The sequence below is a fragment of the Borostomias antarcticus genome, assembly GCF_949987555.1.
Source record: "Borostomias antarcticus genome assembly, chromosome: 19".
NCBI lineage: Eukaryota > Metazoa > Chordata > Actinopteri > Stomiiformes > Stomiidae > Borostomias > Borostomias antarcticus.
Window position 1 is genome coordinate 1,733,233 of NC_140252.1, and position 24,262 is coordinate 1,757,494.

The following is a 24,262-nucleotide window of genomic DNA, read 5'->3' on the forward strand; positions in this document are numbered from 1 at the left end:
CTCGTTAGCAGTTTTTAGTGATTTCATTTTACAAGATGTAAGTCCCATTATATTTCAGGTGTTTGCTGTACTTGAAATGTAACTAACCCTACTTCCCTTCCTCCCCGCTTGGCCCCGCCTACAGGTGATGCTGCCCCACCCGGTCCCGCCCGCCGCCCCCTCATGAGCTGACGGGACTCCCAGGGACCTCTGGAGAACATAAGAGTGTGTGGCGGCCATCATGGTGACCTTTGCCGATCCGTCAGGGGCCCGGCCGATGGAGCTGCAGGAGCCCCCGAGCTGCCTGGCCACGCCCCTGTCTCCTGGGCTGCGCAGGAAACGGCTGTTGTGGCAGAACGCCGTCAAACACATCATAAGCCAGCGGGGGATGAACGAGCAGGTGAGGCGGCCCACAGCGTACACTCTCCTGCAGGGGCGCAGGGCTAGACATCATCCCCACCCCTGTGGTTCCATGTCTCCCAGGGGCGCAGGGCTAGACATCATCCCCACCCCTGTGGTTCCATGTCTCCCAGGGGCGCAGGGCTAGACATCATCCCCACCCCTGTGGTTCCATGTCTCCCAGGGGCGCAGGGCTAGACATCATCCCCACCCCTGTGGTTCCATGTCTCCCAGGGGCGCAGGGCTAGACATCATCCCCACCCCTGTGGTTCCATGTCTCCCAGGGGCGCAGGGCTAGACATCATCCCCACCCCTGTGGTTCCATGTCTCCCAGGGGCGCAGGGCTAGACATCATCCCCACCCCTGTGGTTCCATGTCTCCCAGGGGCGCAGGGCTAGACATCATCCCCACCCCTGTGGTTCCATGTCTCCCAGGGGCGCAGGGCTAGACATCATCCCCACCCCTGTGGTTCCATGTCTCCCAGGGGCGCAGGGCTAGACATCATCCCCACCCCTGTGGTTCCATGTCTCCCAGCCAGTCATGTGAAACCCTAGCCCAGGGGTCGGCAGCCCTTTAGCCCCTCCACAGTGGCTCACTGGCTTTGACAAACATTATATGGAAATGAATAATTAAATAAATGTATTACTATTAAATACATGTATTTATTACTAAAATAAATAGTCCTGTTGGCATTCAAGTTAGCTAACTAGCTAGATAGCAGTTAGCCTCGTGAGACCATCCTGATTTTGTGAGCTCACATTCTGTTTCTTTTGCAAATCAGTCTGGATACTCTCCATGAAAATCAGTTTGTGTCAGATCAGAAAACGATCTCGCCAATCAGCGTTGGTTGTGAGGAATTTGAAATACAAACAGGCAAGGTGGGTTTAAGTGTGACGACAGTGAGGAGCGGTTGAAGTTGTAGCGCGTGATAGATGGTGATACACGGATGGTTCATCCAATCACCTGCCAAGTAATTTTGAAAGTGTCTGCCCTTTTCCAAGCAATACCAAAGGAGATTTCTCAGATGATTATGCAAAGCAAACTATCTGGCGCGTCAGGTTAGATAGCAGCAGACTGCATAGAAATTCACCAGAATGCAGGAAATGTAGTGTTTAGTGCTCAAAATTTCCCCCTTGGACCCCCAGACACCCCTACCCCCCTTTATGTGTCCCCCCTGGGTGCATATACCACCACGCCTGAAAATACATCTAAGGGGAAGCATTACCTTCATTTTAAGCTCAAATATGTTTTGTGGCTCCAGTCAGATTTTGTATTCATTTTTTGGCCAAAAATGGCTCTTTTGTTAGTAAAGGTTGCCGACCCCTGCCCTAGCCTATGTCAGAGCACAAGGCCAAAATCCCAAACCACTTCCCTTTCTTCCTGAACAAAAGGTAATGTAGCTCGCTGGCACTCAAAAAGTATCTAGAAAAAGGATTGAGTATAACCAGGCCAGGTCCAGCCTGGCTTATGTGCGTGGCAGGCTTGTTTCTGTTCAGGACTGGTAGGACGGAAGCTAGTCATGCCACTGAAATAGCTGTGAATTGAAATGACATGAAATAAGGTCTGATAAATTAAGATGGGTATTGTCACCTGGCCACATCAGTTCCAATGCTTCCAATGCTAATCCACAATGAGAGCGGGATAGCCAGTTAACTCATGAGCTCACAACAACTAGCAGCAGCTTCCATAACATTAATGGTAGCAGTCAGTGGCTAAAGGAGTTACACTGATGATTACAGTAATGTTAGCTATTTTGCTGCAATTGTTTCAACTTCTGTTTCTGGACAAAGGTAAGGGATAAACCCAGATAACACAAGGCTAGAGGACCTACAGCGGGTCCCCGATGGACGAGCTGGCGGACCTCAGGCGGAATACAACACAAGGCTAGCGGACCTACAGCGGGTCCCCGATGGACAAGTTGCCGGACCTCCGGCCGAATCCGCTGGCGGGTTCCTGGCCATTTGCACATCAAATACCAAGCGGACCTCTGGTGGATTATTAGCGTCAGGGACAGCGGTCCACTAGTAATCCGAAAGGCTCCCGCTGTTGCTCCACCACCATTCCCCATTTTTTGGGTAACCCTTCCTTTCATAGTCCCCCAATAACTAAACATGTACCTGGTAAATACATGCATTAGTATAGCCTAATATATAATGGGTAATTACTGAGACATCTATACTGTAGGTATAATTTCAAAACAGGAGTATTTCAAATGTTCAATTACTGCACATAAATTCAATAACTGACATAGCACCACCAGGTAACCACATTTTTACATAGCTTCTATAACATCCAGTGACAAAAAATCTCCCACAGTGGGGTTTGAGCCCCTGACCTTTGGCATGGAAGTCAGGCACTTTATCCACTACACCACCAAGGATCTGGAAAGTTTGCAGCTTCATAGAGTTTTTGTTTTGGTGTTCTGGGACCACTGCCTCTTGTGGTGGCAACATAGAACTGCAGGTTACATGACAGAGGAAGGGAGGGAAGGAGGAAGGGAGGGAGTGACAACCGGACATTTGCTATCTATGGTGCGTGTCGCCACGCACAAAAATACTTTATTGTGGCTACATATTTTGCCCTGCAAATGCTAACATGCAACTGGTCTTCATTTGGGAGGTTAACTTTTATTCAAGTGCGATTTTTCCCAAGTTCCAAGAGCACCTAAATACTTGCTAGCTTGAGCGCCTAGTTGAACCCTCTGCTGCCATCTTTTCCGTCCTGCTGACCTGTCATTCCTCTTCCCTCGGCAGGTGGGGGTGGAACCGGCGCGGAAAATCTTTGTCACCGACGCTTACATCGACGAGATCAACCGCCAGATCCGCAGCAAGGCCTCGCGGGGTGCCACCAAGCGCCGCTCCTCTTTGGCCCGCGTCCACTCCGTCCACGAGCGAAGCTCCGTCCACGAGCGAAGCTCCACCAGCACCTACGTCAGCACATCCACGGGAGACTACGCCAGCGACGCCGACTTCTTCCACCGGTGGGGTCACACGGTATGCGGCGTGCATCTACCCACCCTGCGCCACACCTTCAAGTCCCGCGACCTGGAGAAGCTCTACCAGCGGCACTCCTCGCACCAGCGCCGCTACTCGCTGGCCGTCACCAACGCCATTGACGCCGCCGCCAAGCTCCACGTCCTCGTCCTCTATCTGGCGCTCGCCCCCGAGGCGCCGGCTGACACGCCGCGCGGCTGGCTGACGGGCTTCTTCATGGCGTTGGCGTTGGCGCTGTGCCTCCTGGCGCTGACCCGCAGGGACTCCATGTCGCCGCGGCGGCTGCGCTACGCCGGGCTGGCGAGCTGGCTGTTGCAGACAGCGCAGGTGCTGGGCGGCCTGGCGTACGGGCTGGAGATGGACCCGTCCTGGTATGTGCTGTTCACGCTGTTCGCCACCTACACCCTGCTGCCGCTGCCACTGCTCTGGGCCATGTGCGCCGGCTGCCTCACCTCGGCGCTGCACCTCCTTGTGGAGACGACGCGCCACTACAACGAGGCGGCGCTGCTGAGAAAGGTGAGTCAACCAAGCCACGTCAGACGTCCTGATCTAGCGCGCTCGCTTTGAGTTTCTCTCCGCAGATCTGTCCGGCCTTCACCCTGTCTAGAACGATTTCAGCGGGCGGGAGAAGGCTACTTGCCGCGACAGACTAACTCATTCAGCCGAGTTGTTATTGTATTGAGTCGATTTTTGCAATAACTGCTCTCATGGCTGTTTGTTCTACTGTTAACTTTACCGCTTGTTGCTACGGGAGACTATTTTGCCAGTGGCCTGTATTTCATTTTCACACATCAATTACGGGAACAAATCAGGGGCTACGTTCTATTTGGGGGGAAGGGGCAGAACAGCAGTCAGAACACAGTCCCTGACTGTCACCCTTTGGCCCAGTCAAAATGTAGTCTCTCTCCACACTCAGATATTACGAATTGCTGTGCTCTACAATACTACATACTACTACTACAGTCTTTGCCACTTCTGAGGGCGTATCGACAGGTCAAACTTGAAAGAGTGATGGGTCATAACAGCAAATGAGAGACGTTAGTCCAGGTTAAATGGGAGGGGCCAGGTTGGGTGGGAGCGCCTGATCGCGAAAATCGTTGCTGATTTATGGAAGTTTTTTGGCCTCTTTATTCAAATGGCAATGCATTTTGCAATTGGCAATTCAATGTGCAATTTGGTCGTGCAATTTAAAAATGCATTTTAGATTTGGCAATTCAATATGCAAAGTGGTCATGCAATTTGAAAATGCATTTTCCAATGGGCAATTCAGTATGCAAAGTGGCAATGCAATCCTCAATTCGGTTTGAATTATTTTGATGAAAAAATAGAATGAAATCTAAATCAATTGCATTTCATATTGCCGTGGTTTTCGGGTGTCTTTATTCAAATGACTATTCAGTGTGCAGACCCGCTCCTACTCAGCCCCCTAAGATAACCAACGAAGGCAACGAGTACCAGCCACTTAGAATGCTAGCATGATGGCGGCGGAAGAACTTGTTAATGCTTTATAATACAACCCGTGTTTTACCCATGTCTTACCAGTCTTACCCATGTCTTACCAGTGTCTTACCAGTGTCTTACCAGTGTCTTACCAGTGTCTTACTCGTGTCTTACCAGCGTCTTAGACTGTCTCACCAGTGTCTTACCAGTGTCTTACACTGTCTTACCAGTGTCTTACCAGTGTCTTACCAGTGTCTTACCAGTGTCTCACCAGTCTTACACTGTCTTACCAGTGTCTTACCCGTGTCTTACCCGTGTCTTACCAGTGTCTTACCCGTGTCTTACACTGTGTCACTAGTGTCTTACCAGTGTCTTACCAGTGTCTTACCCGTGTCTTACACTGTGTCACTAGTGTCTTACCAGTGTCTTATCAGTGTCTTACCAGTGTCTTACCAGTGTCTTACTCGTGTCTTACCAGCGTCTTAGACTGTCTCACCAGTGTCTTACCAGTGTCTTACCAGTGTCTTACACTGTCTTACCAGTGTCTTACCAGTGTCTTACCAGTGTCTTACCAGTGTCTTACACTGTCTTACCAGTGTCTTACCAGTGTCTTACCAGTGTCTTACCAGTGTCTTACCCGTGTCTTACACTGTGTCACTAGTGTCTTACCAGTGTCTTACCAGTGTTTTACCAGTGTTTTACCAGTGTCTTACCAGTGTCTTACCAGTGTCTTACCAGTGTCTTACCAGTGTCTCACCAGTGTCTTACCAGTGTCTTACACTGTCTTACCAGTGTCTCACCAGTGTCTTACCAGTGTCTTACACTGTCTTACCAGTGTCTTACCAGTGTCTTACCAGTGTCTTACCAGTGTCTTACCCGTGTCTTACACTGTGTCACTAGTGTCTTACCAGTGTCTTACCAGTGTTTTACCAGTGTTTTACCAGTGTCTTACCAGTGTCTTACCAGTGTTTTACCAGTGTCTTACCAGTGTCTTACCAGTGTCTTACCAGTGTCTTACCCGTGTCTTACACTGTGTCACTAGTGTCTTACCAGTGTCTTACCAGTGTTTTACCAGTGTCTTACCAGTGTCTTACCAGTGTCTTACCCGTGTCTTACACTGTGTCACTAGTGTCTTACCAGTGTCTTACCAGTGTTTTACCAGTGTTTTACTAGTGTCTTACCAGTGTCTTACCCGTGTCTAGACACTGGTAAGACAGTGTAAGACACTGGTAAGACACGGGTGAAACAGTCTAAGACACTGGTAAGACACTGGTGAGACACTGGTGAGACACTGGTGAGACACTGGTAAGACACAAATAAGACACTGGTAAGACACTGGTAAGACACGGGTAAGACATGGGTAAAACACGGGCTGTTGTCGTTGCCTTGTTGGTTATCTTAGGGTTAGAGAGGTTGAGTAGGAGCGCACACTGCACAGTGCACACTGAATAGTCATTTGAATAAAGATACCCGAAAACCACGGCAATATGAAATGCAATTGATTTAGCTTTCATTCTATTTTTTCATCAAAAATAATTCAAACTGAATTGAGGATTGCATTGCCACTTTGCATACTGAATTGCCAATTGTAAAAGGCATTTTCAAATTGCATGACCACTTTGCATATTGAATTGCCAAATCTAAAATGCATTTTCAAATTGCACGACCAAATTGCACATTGAATTGTCAATTGCAAAATGCATTGCCATTTGAATAAAGAGGCTTCCATAAACGTCCATACTGATTGGTGTCGCCGGGATTCCTGTGCTACCAATCAATTGCCAGGATTTGAACACCAGATTTTTGCATGAAGTGTCCCAAACCCATAGAGAGATCTGCAGCATGAAGTAATGTAACAAAGCTTATGTAGTGTATCAGTCAAAGAACTCTCATGGGTCTGGCATTGAGACTAGTCAAAACTCATCATTGGACATAGCTGGAAATCACTGATCTGTGGAGAGAAACTGAAAGTGAGCTCGTGAGATCAGGATGGTCTCACAAGGCTAAGAGAAACCACTTTGACCTGTTTTAGAATATGTCCTTCAATCAACATTACTGTCGGTGGGATATCAACTGTAATGTACATTTTAACATTGACATCCTTATTGCCGTCGCCTGTGGTAACATTTCTCCCTTGCTACAACTGCATGTCCCACGTCAATGTCCTCATCTCCTCAATGTCCTCATCTCCCCCTCAATGTCCTCATCTCCCCCTCAATGTCCTCATCTCCTCCTCAATGTTCTCATCTCCTCAATGTCCTCATCTCCCCCTCAATGTCCTCATCTCCGCCTCAATGTTCTCATCTCCTCAATGTCCTCATCTCCTCCTCAATGTCCTCATCTCCCCCTCAATGTCCTCATCTGCCCCTCAATGTCCTCATCTCCTCCTCAATGTCCTCATCTCCCCGTCAATGTCCTCATCTCCGCCTCAATGTCCTCATCTTCTCCTCAATGTCCTCATCTCCTCCTCAATGTTCTCATCTCCTCAATGTCCTCATCTCCCCCTCAATGTCCTCATCTCCTCCTCAATGTCCTCATCTCCGCCTCAATGTCCTCATCTCCTCCTCAATGTCCTCATCTCCCCCTCAATGTCCTCATCTCCGCCTCAATGTTCTCATCTCCTCAATGTCCTCATCTCCTCCTCAATGTCCTCATCTCCTCAATGTCCTCATCTGCCCCTCAATGTCCTCATCTGCCCCTCAATGTCCTCATCTCCCCCTCAATGTCCTCATCTCCGCCTCAATGTTCTCATCTCCTCAATGTCCTCATCTCCTCCTCAATGTCCTCATCTCCTCAATGTCCTCATCTGCCCCTCAATGTCCTCATCTGCCCCTCAATGTCCTCATCTCCCCATCAATGTCCTCATCTGCCCCTCAATGTCCTCATCTCCTCCTCAATGTCCTCATCTCCCCCTCAATGTCCTCATCTCCTCCTCAATGTCCTCATCTCCGCCTCAATGTTCTCATCTTCTCCTCAATGTCCTCATCTCCGCCTCAATGTTCTCATCTCCTCAATGTCCTCATCTCCTCCTCAATGTCATCATCTCCTCCTCAATGTCCTCATCTCCCCCTCAATGTCCTCATCTCCTCCTCAATGTCCTCATCTCCTCCTCAATGTCCTCATCTCCCCCTCAATGTCCTCATCTCCCCCTCAATGTCCTCATCTCCTCAATGTCCTCATCTCCCCCTCAATGTCCTCATCTCCTCCTCAATGTCCTCATCTCCTCCTCAATGTCCTCATCTCCTCCTCAATGTCCTCATCTCCCCCTCAATGTCCTCATCTCCCCCTCAATGTCCTCATCTCCTCAATGTCCTCATCTCCCCCTCAATGTCCTCATCTCCTCCTCAATGTCCTCATCTTCTCCTCAATGTCCTCATCTCCGCCTCAATGTTCTCATCTCCTCAATGTCCTCATCTCCCCCTCAATGTCCTCATCTCCTCCTCAATGTCCTCATCTCCTCCTCAATGTCCTCATCTCCGCCTCAATGTCCTCATCTCCGCCTCAATGTCCTCATCTCCTCAATGTCCTCATCTCCCCCTCAATGTCCTCCTCTCCTCCTCAATGTCTTCATCTCCCCCTCAATGTCCTCATCTCCTCTTCACTGTAGGTGTTGGCCAAGGGGCTGCTGTACCTGGGCATGAACACAGCTGGCCTGTTCATCCACTACCTGACGGACCGCGCCCAGAGACAGGCCTTCCTGGAGACGCGGCGCTGCATCGAGGGCCGCCTCAAACTGGAGCAGGAGAACCAGAGACAGGTGACAGGACGTTCTCAGACCGCCTAGAGTAAACAGCACCGCTCCTCGGACTAAAAATACTTGTTAGACAGAATGTCGGCAGCTCTCATTTCTTCGAGGCAGTTTCATGTGAGGCTGTTTTGCGTGTTACCGTTTGGTAGACATGCGACTTGACTATTTTTTGTAGTCTATGGAAGATGCCTCTTGACCTGAGGGCTTTGGTGGGAGGCAGTTTGGTGCGATGCCGTTTCATCTCATGCCATTTGGTAGGAGACCAGAGATTTGATGCCCTTAACCTGAGGGCTAATACCCAACAACGTTATTTCTAACGGTGATTTTAGTCTGAGGAATGATGCCGTTTACTATAATGTCATATTATGAACACAGTAACCTACTGAAGGACTGCACTAGGCTACAGGCTACACAACAGGGTGGGGTCAATCCCCTCTCAATTTAGTTAGGCAAAGAGTTTAGATCATTAAATGTGAAAACTGAAAAACGGTATCCATAGTCAAATGTTCACGGTATCCTATTTAGGTGAGCACACAACTTGTGAGAATTATATCATTATGAGCTGGTCAGTATGTCAGTATGAGTGAGCTCTAAGCAAAGACACTTTTACAAAACCTTGGTCGTTCAATTCTTCTGTCAGTTGTTCAAGATTCAAATTCAAGATCAGTTTATTCGCCATGTATATGGTTTACACATACGTGTGAATTCAATTATATAATTGTGTTATAGTATCTTAACAGGACTCATGCAAATCTTACATAACCATATCCTGAAGATGTTATTCTGTTTTGTCAACTGTACCTACAATACAAATGACGGTTGTTATAACAGGAAGACGTTTTAATCCTCTTTACTGAATGGTATGGATCAAGTCTGTAGGCCTACATGTCGGTTGAAAGACGGTTTGTGTCCAAACAGGAGCGCCTTGTTCTGTCCATACTGCCTCGCTTCGTTGCCTTGGAGATGATCGCGGACATGAATGCTCTGGATGACGAGCTCTGTCCCCAGGAGTTTCACAAGATCTACATCCACCACTACAAAGACGTGAGGTACACACACACACACACACACACACACACACAACATCTACATCCACCACTACAAACACGTCAGGTACACACACACACACACACACACACACACACACACACACACACACACACACACACACACACACAACATCTACATCCACCACTACAAACACGTCAGGTACACACACACACACACACACACACACACACACACACACACACTTATACACAAGATCTACATCCACCACTACAAAGACGTCAGGTACACACACACACACACACACACACACACACACACACACACAAGATCTACATCCACCACTACAAAGACGTCAGGTACACACACACACACACACACGCACACACACACACACACACACACACACACAAGATCTACATCCACCACTACAAAGATGTCAGGTACACACACACACACACACACACACACACACACACACTTATACACAAGAAAATGTGCGAGTCTATACGTTTCAAATCATCTCAGATTTATTTAATGATGCGTCAAAGCAAATTTGTGAGGGTTGGGGCCCGCGATTTCAGAATAAAAGTGAAAGAAAGGTATAGAAAAAATACATATTAATATCAATACAATTGATTATACAACGGCTTGTGTGAATACTCGATTGTGATTGGCCAAGACGCATTCGAGAGGCATACATTATTTCTCCACAACGCTATATATATATACGCCCGGCATCAAACGTGTTCTAAATCAATGCGCAGTTCAAGATACAACTGACCCAAACAAGAGCCGTAGCATCCCAAACATGATGTAGTGGTTGCTATAGAAACCACTGCGTTTCCAAGCTTGCCCAAGATAAAACAGCGGTGAACAAATAGCAACAGAATAGCAAAACAATGATGAATGAAGATATTTTCGATGTGAATTTTAATATATTTGGCAAAGGCAATACACTAGGCCTATTACTACTACTGCTGCTGTTGCTGCTAATAACAACAACAATTAGCCTACTAATAAAATGAGACTGCTTCCTGGGTCTAGACGAGTGATAACGTCATAACGTTAGATTTGGGTGGAGAGGGACTATACTGGTTACTGGTTGCTATGGAAATTGTATAACTCAAACCATGAAATATCAACTTGTCAAAGCTAATATGAGCAATAGATGTACTTTGTTCTCAGAATTATGTTTTCTGTTGAAAGGATAATGAACTCGGGGCCGGGTCTTTGTGCTGTTTAAGTGACCTTCGACCTATGCCTTCACTACCTCTGCGTGGGTCATTATAAACAGCACAAAGACCCGCCCCTCGTTCATTAAACAGCACAAAGACCCGCCCCTCGTTCATTATCCCTTACATGATTCACTATGACTCATCAATACTGTTTCTGTATTCCTCAACAACTCTCTGTACTTTGGAGAACTTAAGTGCTCCACAAAGAATGCTATACAGCATAAAACTAATGTAAACTAATGTTGTAAAGCTTCAACATTGTGATGCTACTGTACCCACAGCTGTTCCTGACTGTTGTACTGTAGCAAGTTCAGCATAGATGGTAATCCTCCCCTGGGAAACACACAGAGCAGTATGGCCCCTGATGTTCTTCTGAATGAGGACAGTTACAAAACATGAGAAAGAAAGAGAGACAGGTGTGCATGAAACCAGAAGGTCAGGACTGCACTGACATGCACATGCACATGACTTCAACTGGATGGAGCAGCGTTGTACAGTCTCTGGTACCAGACAAGTAAGGCAGGACTGTTATCTCACAATCATACATTTTGTTGTGAACGCTCTGTACAGTGCCTTATACCAGGAGTCATCAACTACATTTGGGGGTCATAATTTTTCCCAGCAGACACGGTGGGGGCCAGACTCAAATCATATATATATTTTTTTTTTTATTACTTTCGACAAACACTCTGATCGTCATAGAGGCAGGGGGCTAGATGCCGTTCCCCCTTCTGGCTCTCTGGGCCAAGCGGCCCAGAGGGGGGGAACACCTAGATTGCCTCCCCCTGCTAACGCGCTTTCCACATCGGTGGAAGGCAGGGGGCCCCCCGAACAGAGCACACCGCCAAAATTCATATGCTATGTATTTATAGATGCATGCTAATAATGGGTCAATTTTGACAAAAGTGATCTCGACTGAAACTGAAATAAGGACAATCTTGGCTCCTCAGATACAGTAGCGTACAGTGAAACACAAAATGAAGTTCATCTTCCACCACACCCAAATCACATACAGTACAGTACAAAGTCCCTCCTCCTCAGCAATGGAGGTGAACCTGCCCACTTCAATTGCCAGAGGGAAAGGACTTATTCCGGTTTCTCTACAAATTCACACGTATTGACCGGTCCTTCCATGTCTCTCAGTCAAACTTTAAATGTGTCCCCCCCGTCCCCGCTCTCTCCTCAGTATCCTGTTTGCTGACATAAAGGGCTTCACTCTGCTCTCCATGAACCTGTCGGCTCAGGAGCTGGTCCGAATACTCAACGAGCTCTTCGGGCGCTTTGACCACTTGGCGGAGGTAAGACCGCCTACGTATCGCAAATGCGAACCCTCCGACCCCTGACCTCTTACTTCCTGTGACGTGTTGTGACCGTTTACCCTAACCACAGACCTAACCTTGGCCTTTGTCAGAAGGTTGTTTTAACTTTCTCCACCCCCCAACAATAACATATATCAAGGCTCTGAGACTGTAGACAGTGTCTGCTGCGGCCTACGACTGACTCTGTTCACAAGCAATTTAGCCATCTGGTCTTTTCAAATGAAGAACACGTCTTTATTTGTCACACGACACACAACACACGCATGCAATGGGCTGATACTGTATGGGTGACATGACACACACACACACACACACACACACATGCAGTAGGCCGTCGCCGATGAAATGTGCTCCTGTCCTGTCTTTGCCAGGGACGGACAGCGTTAGCGATCTGTTCTTCTGCATGTGTTTTGGGTTCTTTATGGGAGGAAACCCTTGTGAACACTGGGAGAACATGCAAGACCTTCTTGCTGTGAGGCGAAAGTACTACTGTAATACTACCACATAAGAGATACTGGAGAACGTTTGTCCTCTCCTACAGTATCTTCTGTTTTCCCTATATTCAGTCTTACTGGCCATGACGTGAACAGTGGCAAGGCAAATCTTATTATATATATATTCTCTGCAATGTAATTTTTTCTTTATTCTCTGCAATGTAATTTTTTTGTCCGTCTTCTCTCCCTCTCTATATCTGTATAATGTAATTCATACCATAGCCAGGGTGAATACTCTTTCCTGATTGGCCAGCAGGTGTGAGTTCAGTAAGGGGTAATAAACGAGTAGGTGTGCGTTAAGTAAGGGATAATAAACGAGTAGGTGTGTGTTAAGTAAGGGGTAATAAACGAGTAGGTGTGTGTTAAGTAAGGGGTAATAAACGAGTAGGTGTGTGTTAAGTAAGGGATAATAAACTAGTAGGTGTGTGTTAAGTAAGGGATAATAAACGAGTAGGTATGCGTTAAGTAAGGGGTAATAAACGAGTAGGTGTGTGTTAAGTAAGGGGTAATAAACGAATAGGTGTGTGTTAAGTAAGGGGTAATAAACTAGTAGGTGTGTGTTAAGTAAGGGGTAATAAACAAATAGGTGTGTGTTAAGTAAGGGGTAATAAACGAGTAGGTGTGTGTTAAGTAAGGGGTAATAAACGAGTAGGTGTGTTAAGTAAGGGGTAATAAACTAGTAGGTGTGTGTTAAGTAAGGGGTAATAAACGAGTAGGTGTGTGTTAAGTAAGGGGTAATAAACGAGTAGGTGTGTGTTAAGTAAGGGGTAATAAACGAGTAGGTGTGTGTTAAGTAAGGGGTAATAAACGAGTAGGTGTGTGATAAGTAAGGGGTAATAAACGAGTAGGTGTGTGTTAAGTAAGGGGTAATAAACTAGTAGGTGTGTGTTAAGTAAGGGGTAATAAACGAGTAGGTGTGTGTTAAGTAAGGGGTAATAAACTAGTAGGTGTGTGATAAGTAAGGGGTAATAAACGAGTAGGTGTGTGTTAAGTAAGGGGTAATAAACTAGTAGGTGTGTGATAAGTAAGGGGTAATAAACGAGTAGGTGTGTGTTAAGTAAGGGGTAATAAACGAGTAGGTGTGTGTTAAGTAAGGGGTAATAAACGAGTAGGTGTGTGATAAGTAAGGGGTAATAAACGAGTAGGTGTGTGTTAAGTAAGGGGTAATAAACTAGTAGGTGTGTGATAAGTAAGGGGTAATAAACGAGTAGGTGTGTGTTAAGTAAGGGGTAATAAACGAGTAGGTGTGTGTTAAGTAAGGGGTAATAAACGAGTAGGTGTGTGTTAAGTAAGGGGTAATAAACGAGTAGGTGTGTGATAAGTAAGGGGTAATAAACGAGTAGGTGTGTGTTAAGTAAGGGGTAATAAACTAGTAGGTGTGTGATAAGTAAGGGGTAATAAACTAGTAGGTGTGTGATAAGTAAGGGGTAATAAACGAGTAGGTGTGTGTTAAGTAAGGGGTAATAAACGAGTAGGTGTGCGTTAAGTAAGGGGTAATAAACGAGTAGGTGTGTGTTAAGTAAGGGGTAATAAACGAGTAGGTGTGTGTTAAGTAAGGGGTAATAAACTAGTAGGTGTGTGATAAGTAAGGGGTAATAAACGAGTAGGTGTGTGTTAAGTAAGGGGTAATAAACGAGTAGGTGTGTGTTAAGTAAGGGGTAATAAACGAGTAGGTGTGTGTTAAGTAAGGGGTAATAAACTAGTAGGTGTGTGTTAAGTAAGGGGTAATAAACGAGTAGGCCTAGGTGTGTGTTAAGTAAGGGGTAATAAACGAGTAGGTGTGTGTTAAGTAAGGGGTAATAAACTAATAGGTGTGCGTTAAGTAAGGGGTAATAAACAGGGTGCGCCGGGATCAGTTCAAGCGGAAGTTGACACATGTATGTGCTGTGACTAAATAGTTCTATGCTAAATATTTTAAAAAGCCTTTCCCAGATGAACTAGAATCTTACTTTATGGCGAATTATATGTCAGAACGCCAACTAACACCTCTGTGAGTTTCTTGTCTTTGAAATTGAGAGTTTTTTAATGATTTTTCACGGTGCCCACCCACATCCTTGTATGACCAAAACGGTGGTAGAGCAATTATCAGACTTTCTCAAAAAGGCTAGTTTTGTCAACGTTTTGATCTGAACCATTGTATATGATCATAAGTAACCTTAAAACAGGGCTAAACATGCATTTTCCCTTTACTACTCCTTTAAGATGAAATCAACAACATAGTGGGGCTTTAAAACCATAACACACATACTCGTTAAAGTAAACAATGATGCCAAAGCTGTTCACAGTAAAGAGACAAAATATATGAACACAGATAGGACTAAGGGAAAATGCAATCAGAAACCAATAGTAATACAATTCATTCATTCATATAATCGACAGAATGTAATTGTGTGTGTATGTGTGTGTGTCTGCGTGTGTGTGTGTGTGTGTGTGCGCGCACGTGCATGCAGACAACAAACAGAAATATTATGATGTTCTAAGACATTTCTCTCTCTCTCTCAACAGGAGCACCATTGTTTGCGGATTAAGATATTGGGGGACTGTTATTACTGTGTGTCGGGGGTTCCCGAGCCACAGCGGGCACACGCTCGCTACTGCGTAGAGATGGGCCTGGCCATGATCAGCACCATCAGGTCAGCCCATCCTCCGGCTTTATAGATCAGCACGGTCCAAATCACATGTAGCACATTACAACTCAGAGCAGAATTCCCTCATAGATTACATTTGACTGCTGCCTCCAGCTATACTGAAGCCGCTTATGTGAAGTACATCACGTGCAGCAGTGTCCAGATGTGCCGGACTATCTGTCCTCTTGTCTCCCTCCACCCTCCACCCCCCCCCCGCCCCCAGGTCTGTGAGGAAGCAGCTAAACAACGACATGGACATGCGGATCGGGATCCACTCTGGCTCGGTGCAGTGCGGCGTGCTGGGCCTGCAGAAGTGGCAGTTTGACGTCTGGTCCTGGGACGTGGGCATCGCCAACATGCTGGAGGCAGGGGGGATCCCAGGGTGAGAGCCGGAGCAAAAATAGCTCCACTCTAACACTTTAGAAAATAGCTCCACTCTTACACTTTAGAATAGCTACCGCTTATAAATAGTTAATAGATCATTCACAATGAGTGGTTGGTTAACGAGTTATTAATGATGTGTTAAATGTTTGTTAATAATTGGCTAATGATTTAAAACTACACCTTATAAATAGTTAATAGATCATGAACAAGCGATTAGTAAACTACTTACTAATGACTTCAGTATTTCTTAATAGTTGATCCACCTACAGCTGGCCCCATCTGGCCTTCTATCAGGGAACCCACCTCAAATATTTAGAAGTGAGTAACAAATCATTATGTAAAGGTTAGTAAATATATTTGGTAAGACCATGTCAATAGTTTATAGACCTTATCAGGGGCCTCATTCATCATCATGGTTTACACACAAAATCCATTTATCAAAGGAAAAGTGTGTAAAGTACACACAACAAAAAGTGTGTAAATTACACATCCTTCAGACATGGTGTACCGTGTTTTACACGTTTTTTGAGGACAGGGGGAGTTGCAATGTGTGAGGGAGAGAGGGAAACAGAATAAGGTCTCACCCTGCTCGCCCGGGCCAAACTGTGCGACGCACCATGCTGTCATCCTGTTAAGTTACAACTCTCCTTTAAATATTACCGGTTCAAATAAAACATATAGCCTAAATATTGTCTTGGAATGGACGGAATTTGTCATGATTAGGCTCCTTAGGCTACAGTAGAACCACACAGTGATTTCATGACAGTAGGCCACTCAAGCGACTTTGAGAAGCCATGAAAAGCAGCCAATAAACGTGATGGACCATTATTATCATCCATATCATCAACATCATTATCACACACAGGCCCACGCACACACGCCTCCATGTGATCTAATTACATCTGTTGAGATTTAATAGTACCCACGGTGACAACGTTGTGGCCTGTGTGATGCCATTCATGAAATTGTGACAGGCCCAAAACAGTAACCGACCCCCCGACAAAGTGGGTCATACTACTCTACTGGCGTTCACAGCGGCGGTGACGGCCTTCCGCATGTTTGGCTTTGTTTGTGAGCTTCAAACCATGCCTAGATGTGATGTAGACAGGATCATATTCGGTGGGTATAATGTTCGGTGCAACATTTTCATGTACATATGATCATTACTGTGTTTGGTTTATTGTTCTCTACTTAAGCAATAAACCACGAGAGGCCGTGTGTTATAGTGATTTTATAACAGCTAGGAGGCATTGTTAGGCACGACGCGAAGTGTCGTGTGTTATCACTATAACACACGGCCTCGAGTGGTTTATTGCTTTTATACAACGGTTACTACAGCTATTAGTGTAAAATAAACACACAGCAATGTAAAATATTAACATTTATTCCAAACGAAGCATCATTCCCTCAATTCCGCCGAGCAAAATAGTTCCCCTAACAAAAGGGTTGCCAAGCAACAACAACAACTACAATGCATTGGATCAAAGGCGCATTAATACTGAAAATGGAATGATATGCGGTCCCAGGTGTGTGTTACAAAGTATTTTAACACGGCTTCTAGCCAATCAGAATCAAGAACCAGAACTAACCGTTGTATAAAGGTTCTTCTATTGTTCCTAAATAAATCATCCAAAAACAGCTTGCTCTTTGCACTACAAGTTCATACACTTCATGAGCATCATGTAGACTGGACGACAGAGCACAGTCAGCTGACCCTTTTCACAGTAGCCATTTTGACTTGTCATAGTAGGGTGACACTAAAGTGAATGGGCCCATTAATAACTTGATGTCACAACTATTCCATTGTTTATCCCACAAAGTCAAAATTGCTGCTGTGGAAAGGGTATCCAGGGGCGATGAAAAGTATACAGGTTTCAAATGAAAAGTGCGATACAAATAACATGTATTATTATTATTATTATTATTATTATTTGACTCATGCAAATACCTTGCAAAGAGGGAAGATTTCCTCGCTCGCACTTGACTAACAAGTGTGTGGATCTCAGCTTCCGAGAAGTTTTTCTTCTTTCTCCTCTTGGGTGCCATCGCTCTCTGTTTTTTCTCTCCACACATTCCATTGTACAGGTGGTTCTTATGTGTCAATCATTGCATGTGCTCATTTGCATAGTTAAATTTGGCTTAATGTGGGCGGGCTACAACCATATATGGGTGTGTTTGGGCTTGTTGGAGGCGGACTGTGAGATGCACTCTGTTGTGGGTAAGGGAAGGTTTATCAAGGGGAGATTTGTCTCAGCTGTGCTGACACACGTTTGGCTGTGGTACAACAAGTTTGGTAAATCTGAAAACGGTGTACATTTTTCATGTGTATGGATTCCTTTTGTGTGTATCCATTTTGTGTGTATCCACTTTTTTTGTAACAGTTTCACACGCTTTTTGATAAATGATAAATTTGATAAAAGGCCCCGGGATGTTATTATAAAGTTGCAACTATTCCTCATTTCCTAATGTTTACAAATGTTATTTTACATTATGTAATTGGTAAGAAATGATTTGTTACTCACTTATAAACATGTATTAATTTTTTAACAAGGCATTAATAAGTAGTTTACGAATCGCTTGTTCATGATCTATTACCTATTTATAAGTCATATAAATAGAGACAGGAAGTACAGGGTGTAATCTCACCAGTCTCACTATGCTATCCTGTGAAATATCACAATCCGAATGTTTTTACATGTTTGGCATGACTTGGACATAAGCATTCCCCTGGCGCTTGTTTTTACTGCTCCCATGGAGGACTATGTCCAAGTCATGCCAAACACCTAAACATATTCAGATTGTGATACATTTCACAGGAGAGCATACTGAGACTGGTCAGATTACACCCTGTGCTTCCCGTCTTAGAAAAGCACATTTATCATAGTTTTTCAAAGCATTTGCATTATGCCCCATTGACTTCCATTGTAGCCCAGTGAATGTCCACATAAAAACTGCAGCTAGCTCAATACTGGAACGATCAGTGAAATTATGATCTCTATGTTTCAGGTTCATGTTAGACAGACCACAAGTAGGGTTAAATGTACAAAACAGCACACTGCCTATTTAACAAACATTTAAAAAGTAATTAATAAGTCATTAACTAACAGTTTGTGGATGATGTACTATTTATAAGGGATAGTTGTAAATCATTAACTGTATATTAACAAATATTTAACACATTAATAACTCATCAACTAACAGTTTGTGGATGATCTATTAACTATTTATAATGGGTAGCTATTCTAAAGTGTTACCGTTTTTTTTATAAGGTTCTTGTTTTTCAATGTTGTTTCGGTCACAATGTGAATTGTGGCTTTAGAATAGCCGAACTAACGGCCTCTGGTCTATAGAGCAGGTCTATGTCTGGTCTGTAAAAGCAGGTCTATAGAGCAGGTCTATATCTGGTCTGTTAGAGCAGGTCTATGTCTGGTCTGTTAGAGCAGGTCTATGTCTGGTCTGTTAGAGCAGGTCTACAGAGCAGGTCTATATCTGGTCTGTTAGAGCAGGTCTATGTCTGGTCTGTTAGAGCAGGTCTATGTCTGGTCTGTTAGAGCAGGTCTAGGTCTGGTCTGTTAGAGCAGGTCTATGTCTGGTCTGTTAGAGCAGGTCTATGTCTGGTCTGTTAGAGCAGGTCTATGTCTGGTCTGTTAGAGCAAGTCTATGTCTGGTCTGTTAGAGCAGGTCTATGTCTGGTCTGTTAGAGCAGGTCTAGGTCTGGTCTGTTAGAGCAGGTCTATGTCTGGTCTGTTAGAGCAGGTCTATGTCTGGTCTGTTAGAGCAGGTCTATGTCTGGTCTGTTAGAGCAGGTCTATGTCTGGTCTGTTAGAGCAGGTCTATGTCTGGTCTGTTAGAGCAGGTCTAGGTCTGGTCTGTTAGAGCAGGTCTATGTCTGGTCTGTTAGAGCAGGTCTATGTCTGGTCTGTTAGAGCAGGTCTAGGTCTGGTCTGTTAGAGCAGGTCTATGTCTGGTCTGTTAGAGCAGGTCTAGGTCTGGTCTGTTAGAGCAGGTCTATGTCTGGTCTGTTAGAGCAGGTCTATAGAGCAGGTCTATGTCTGGTCTGTTAGAGCAGGTCTATGTCTGGTCTGTTAGAGCAGGTCTAGGTCTGGTCTGTTAGAGCAGGTCTATGTCTGGTCTGTTAGAGCAGGTATATGTCTGGTCTGTTAGAGCAGGTCTAGGTCTGGTCTGTTAGAGCAGGTCTATAGAGCAGGTCTATGTCTGGTCTGTTAGAGCAGGTCTATGTCTGCTCTGTTAGAGCAGGTCTAGGTCTGGTCTGTTAGAGCAGGTCTAGATCTGGTCTGTTAGAGCAGGTCTATGTCTGGTCTGTTAGAGCAGGTCTATGTCTGGTCTGTTAGAGCAGGTCTATGTCTGGTCTGTTAGAGCAGGTCTATGTCTGGTCTGTTAGAGCAGGTCTATGTCTGGTCTGTTAGAGCAGGTCTAGGTCTGGTCTGTTAGAGCAGGTCTAGGTCTGGTCTGTTAGAGCAGGTCTAGGTCTGGTCTGTTAGAGCAGGTCTAGGTCTGGTCTGTTAGAGCAGGTCTATGTCTGGTCTGTTAGAGCAGGTCTATGTCTGGTCTGTTAGAGCAGGTCTATGTCTGGTCTGTTAGAGCAGGTCTAGGTCTGGTCTGTTAGAGCAGGTCTATGTCTGGTCTGTTAGAGCAGGTCTAGGTCTGGTCTGTTAGAGCAGGTCTATGTCTGGTCTGTTAGAGCAGGTCTAGGTCTGGTCTGTTAGAGCAGGTCTATAGAGCAGGTCTATGTCTGGTCTGTTAGAGCAGGTCTAGGTCTGGTCTGTTAGAGCAGGTCTATGTCTGGTCTGTTAGAGCAGGTCTATGTCTGGTCTGTTAGAGCAGGTCTATGTCTGGTCTGTTAGAGCAGGTCTATAGAGCAGGTCTATGTCTGGTCTGTTAGAGCAGGTCTATGTCTGGTCTGTTAGAGCAGGTCTAGGTCTGGTCTGTTAGAGCAGGTCTATAGAGCAGGTCTATGTCTGGTCTGTTAGAGCAGGTCTATGTTTGGTCTGTTAGAGCAGGTCTATGTCTGGTCTATAGAGCAGGTCTATGTCTGGTCTGTTAGAGCAGGTCTATGTCTGGTCTATAGAGCAGGTCTATGTCTGGTCTGTTAGAGCAGGTCTATGTCTGGTCTGTTAGAGCAGGTCTATGTCTGGTCTGTTAGAGCAGGTCTATGTCTGGTCTGTTAGAGCAGGTCTAGGTCTGGTCTGTTAGAGCAGGTCTAGGTCTGGTCTGTTAGAGCAGGTCTAGGTCTGGTCTGTTAGAGCAGGTATATGTCTGGTCTGTTAGAGCAGGTCTATGTCTGGTCTGTTAGAGCAGGTCTATGTCTGGCCTATTAGAGCAGGTCTATGTCTGGTCTGTTAGAGCAGGTCTATGTCTGGTCTGTTAGAGCAGGTCTAGGTCTGGTCTGTTAGAGCAGGTCTATGTCTGGCCTGTTAGAGCAGGTCTATGTCTGGTCTGTTAGAGCAGGTCTATGTCTGGTCTGTTAGAGCAGGTCTATGTCTGGTCTGTTAGAGCAGGTCTATGTCTGGTCTGTTAGAGCAGGTCTATGTCTGGTCTGTTAGAGCAGGTCTATGTCTGGTCTGTTAGAGCAGGTCTATGTCTGGTCTGTTAGAGCAGGTCTATGTCTGGTCTGTTAGAGCAGGTCTATGTCTGGTCTGTTAGAGCAGGTCTATGTCTGGTCTCTTAGAGCAGGTCTATGTCTGGTGTGTTAGAGCAGGTCTAGGTCTGGTCTGTTAGAGCAGGTCTATGTCTGGTCTGTTAGAGCAGGTCTATGTCTGGTCTGTTAGAGCAGGTCTATGTCTGGTCTGTTAGAGCAGGTCTATGTCTGGTCTGTTAGAGCAGGTCTATGTCTGGTCTGTTAGAGCAGGTCTATGTCAGTCTGTTAGAGCAGGTCTAGGTCTGGTCTGTTAGAGCAGGTCTAGGTCTGGTCTGTTAGAGCAGGTCTAGGTCTGGTCTGTTAGAGCAGGTCTATGTCTGGTCAGTAGAAATGATTTGTATGGAGGGGTGAAAATTAAACTGGAGTTTAAAAAGGACCAAACAATTGTTTTCAATGTTATTTGAGCCAAGGCTAATCTCTCTCTTTTCTCTCTCTTCTCCCTCATCTCTGCTCTCTCTCTCTCTTCTCTCTCTCTCAGGAGGATCCACATCTCCCGGGCCACGCTGGACAGCCTGGGGGGCTCCTACCAGACGGAGGAGGGCCACGGCCGAGAGAGGAACGAGTTCCTGAGGAAGCACAACATCGACACCTTCCTCATCTGCCCCGAGGAGGAGGAGCTTCCGGCCGCCGAGAAACCCCAAGCGCGCAGAACCCGCCAGAGCCGCACCTGGAACGCAGAGCCGCCGTTGGGGAACATCATCGTCGATATGAACTGTGTAGGTGGAACAGTATCGGCTCTATGGTTTTAACCTCTGACGGCAGTCATGGTTGGTGTTTCTCCGAAGAGTTCAAATGTTCCCATTACTTTGAAAGTACTCTGGCTCGACGGAGATAAGCCTTGTCATTAGTTTATTAGTGGTGCCGATTCATGTGATCGGCCAGTCAGTGAGACAATCCCAGACTACATGAAACAACAACAACCAAGCAACTGCTCTGCCGAAGACTATTGCGATTGGTTTAAAGAAATACAGCCTCCCCCCCTCGAATGGTAATGAGTCCAGCCAGACCTTTCTCCAGCGCTGGCACAGCGTAAACGAAGTGTGGAGACAGGTCTGGCTCTGTAGAAGTGTGGAGATAGGTCTGGCTATGTAGAAGTGTGGAGATAGGTCTGGCTATGTAGAAGTGTGGAGATAGGTCTGGCTATGTAGAAGTGTGGAGATAGGTCTGGCTATGTAGAAGTGTGGAGATAGGTCTGGCTCTGTAGAAGTGTGGAGATAGGTCTGGCTCTGTAGAAGTGTGGAGATAGGTCTGGCTATGTAGAAGTGTGGAGATAGGTCTGGCTATGTAGAAGTGTGGAGATAGGTCTGGCTCTGTAGAAGTGTGGAGATAGGTCTGGCTATGTAGAAGTGTGGAGATAGGTCTGGCTATGTAGAAGTGTGGAGATAGGTCTGGCTCTGTAGAAGTGTGGAGATAGGTCTGGCTATGTAGAAGTGTGGAGATAGGTCTGGCTATGTAGAAGTGTGGAGATAGGTCTGGCTATGTAGAAGTGTGGAGATAGGTCTGGCTATGTAGAAGTGTGGAGATCGGTCTGGCTATGTAGAAGTGTGGAGATAGGTCTGGCTATGTAGAAGTGTGGAGATAGGTCTGGCTATGCGAGACTAGTTTGTAAGCAACTAGAATCTAGTTCAATCATCAATCAATCAAGCTTTATTTATACAGCGCATTTCATACCCAGAGGCAACACAATGCGCTTTACAGAGAACAAGGGAGGTGGGCAGACATCCCACCCCTACATATTCCAGAGGGAAGCAAAAAAACTGTAATCACCCGGGGGCCAGATAAGTGAGCTGTAAAAATTCTTCCCTGACCCCTCTCAACGAGGCGATCGAGCAAGCTCCAGGAGTATGTTTGTCTACCGGCTAAGAACATTTATAGAGCAATAAATAACATTAAATTACATTTTCAGAGTAAGAGAGGCTAATAACATCATAGGAGAGACATGGCAAACATTGGTGTAAGTCTGTGTGTGCATAAATGTGCCTGGGCCCAGATAGAGGCAGGGTCAGGGGTAGGATCGGGGTAGGAAAAGGATACGGACCCGGGTTAGGGTGAGGGGAAGGGGATCTGAGCCCAGGACTGGTGTCTGTCAGTGTGTGTGTGAGTGTGCCTGGGTCCAGGTAGAGGCAGGGGTCAGGGGTAGGGTGGGGGTAGGAAGAGGATACGGACCCGGGGTAGGGTGAGGGGGAGGGGGTACTGGACCCAGGCCTAAGGCCGGAAGTGGACTGTTGTATGTCTGTGTGTGCGTGTGTGTGTGTTAACTAATTTGCTACGACATCTGCAGCAGACACAGGGGTATCTATCGGACTCAGGGTGGTCTGCTGGTGACAGTGGGGCATCCACTGGACCTGGTTAGAAGATAGGAGGGAGAGAGAGAGGCACTAAGGAGAGGGGAGGCAGAACAGGGTTAGTAGCACACGGAGCCATATATAGAGCAATACATTACGTCAAACTACATTTTCAGAGCAAGAAAGGCTAAGAGCATCATGGGAGAGGTGTGGCAAACACTAATGTGTGTCTGTGTGTGTGTGCGTGCCTGAGCCCCGATGGAGGCAGGGGTTGGGGTAGGGTGGGGGGTAGGAAGAGGATACGGACCCGGGTTAGGGTGAGGGGTAGGGGGTACTGGGCCCAGGTAGTTGCTTACAAATTAATGGGAGAGTGATGCACATGCGCTAAGCTCATGACATGGTGAACTCTGACCCTCTGACCCCCTCTTCCCCCCACAGATCCTAGCCTCCATCACCAACGGCTCGCAGGCCCAGCTGCCCACCTCGTCGTCGAGGCGTCCGGCGTCCAAAGAAATCAACAAGCGCATCGAGCACGCCATCGAGGTGCGCAGTAGCGAGCGCATGCGCAAGGAGCACGTCACCCCGGCGACGCTGGTGTTCAAGGACACGCACATCGAGGACAAGGTAAAGGGGGCGTTGACTAACTCAAACCCAGACGCAGTCCAACACCAGGGTTTTGGTTCTGGAGT

At 46.2% G+C, this 24,262-nt stretch overlaps 1 protein-coding gene across 1 annotated transcript in view; it reads left to right on the forward strand.

The window, feature by feature from the left end:
* Nucleotides 1-220: 220 nt before the first annotated feature.
* The window catches only part of LOC311321557 (adenylate cyclase type 8), a gene marked incomplete at both ends in the record, with an annotated part of 33,706 nt that continues 9,664 nt past the window's right edge, over nucleotides 221-24,262 (forward strand). The window contains 9 exons of the mRNA XM_084453552.1: nucleotides 221-379; nucleotides 3,132-3,887; nucleotides 8,419-8,568; nucleotides 9,478-9,608; nucleotides 11,992-12,103; nucleotides 15,124-15,251; nucleotides 15,469-15,627; nucleotides 21,767-22,004; nucleotides 24,012-24,197. Coding sequence (XP_084309678.1) covers nucleotides 221-379; nucleotides 3,132-3,887; nucleotides 8,419-8,568; nucleotides 9,478-9,608; nucleotides 11,992-12,103; nucleotides 15,124-15,251; nucleotides 15,469-15,627; nucleotides 21,767-22,004; nucleotides 24,012-24,197 — 2,019 coding nt within the window. The remainder of the gene's footprint in view (nucleotides 380-3,131; nucleotides 3,888-8,418; nucleotides 8,569-9,477; nucleotides 9,609-11,991; nucleotides 12,104-15,123; nucleotides 15,252-15,468; nucleotides 15,628-21,766; nucleotides 22,005-24,011; nucleotides 24,198-24,262) is intronic.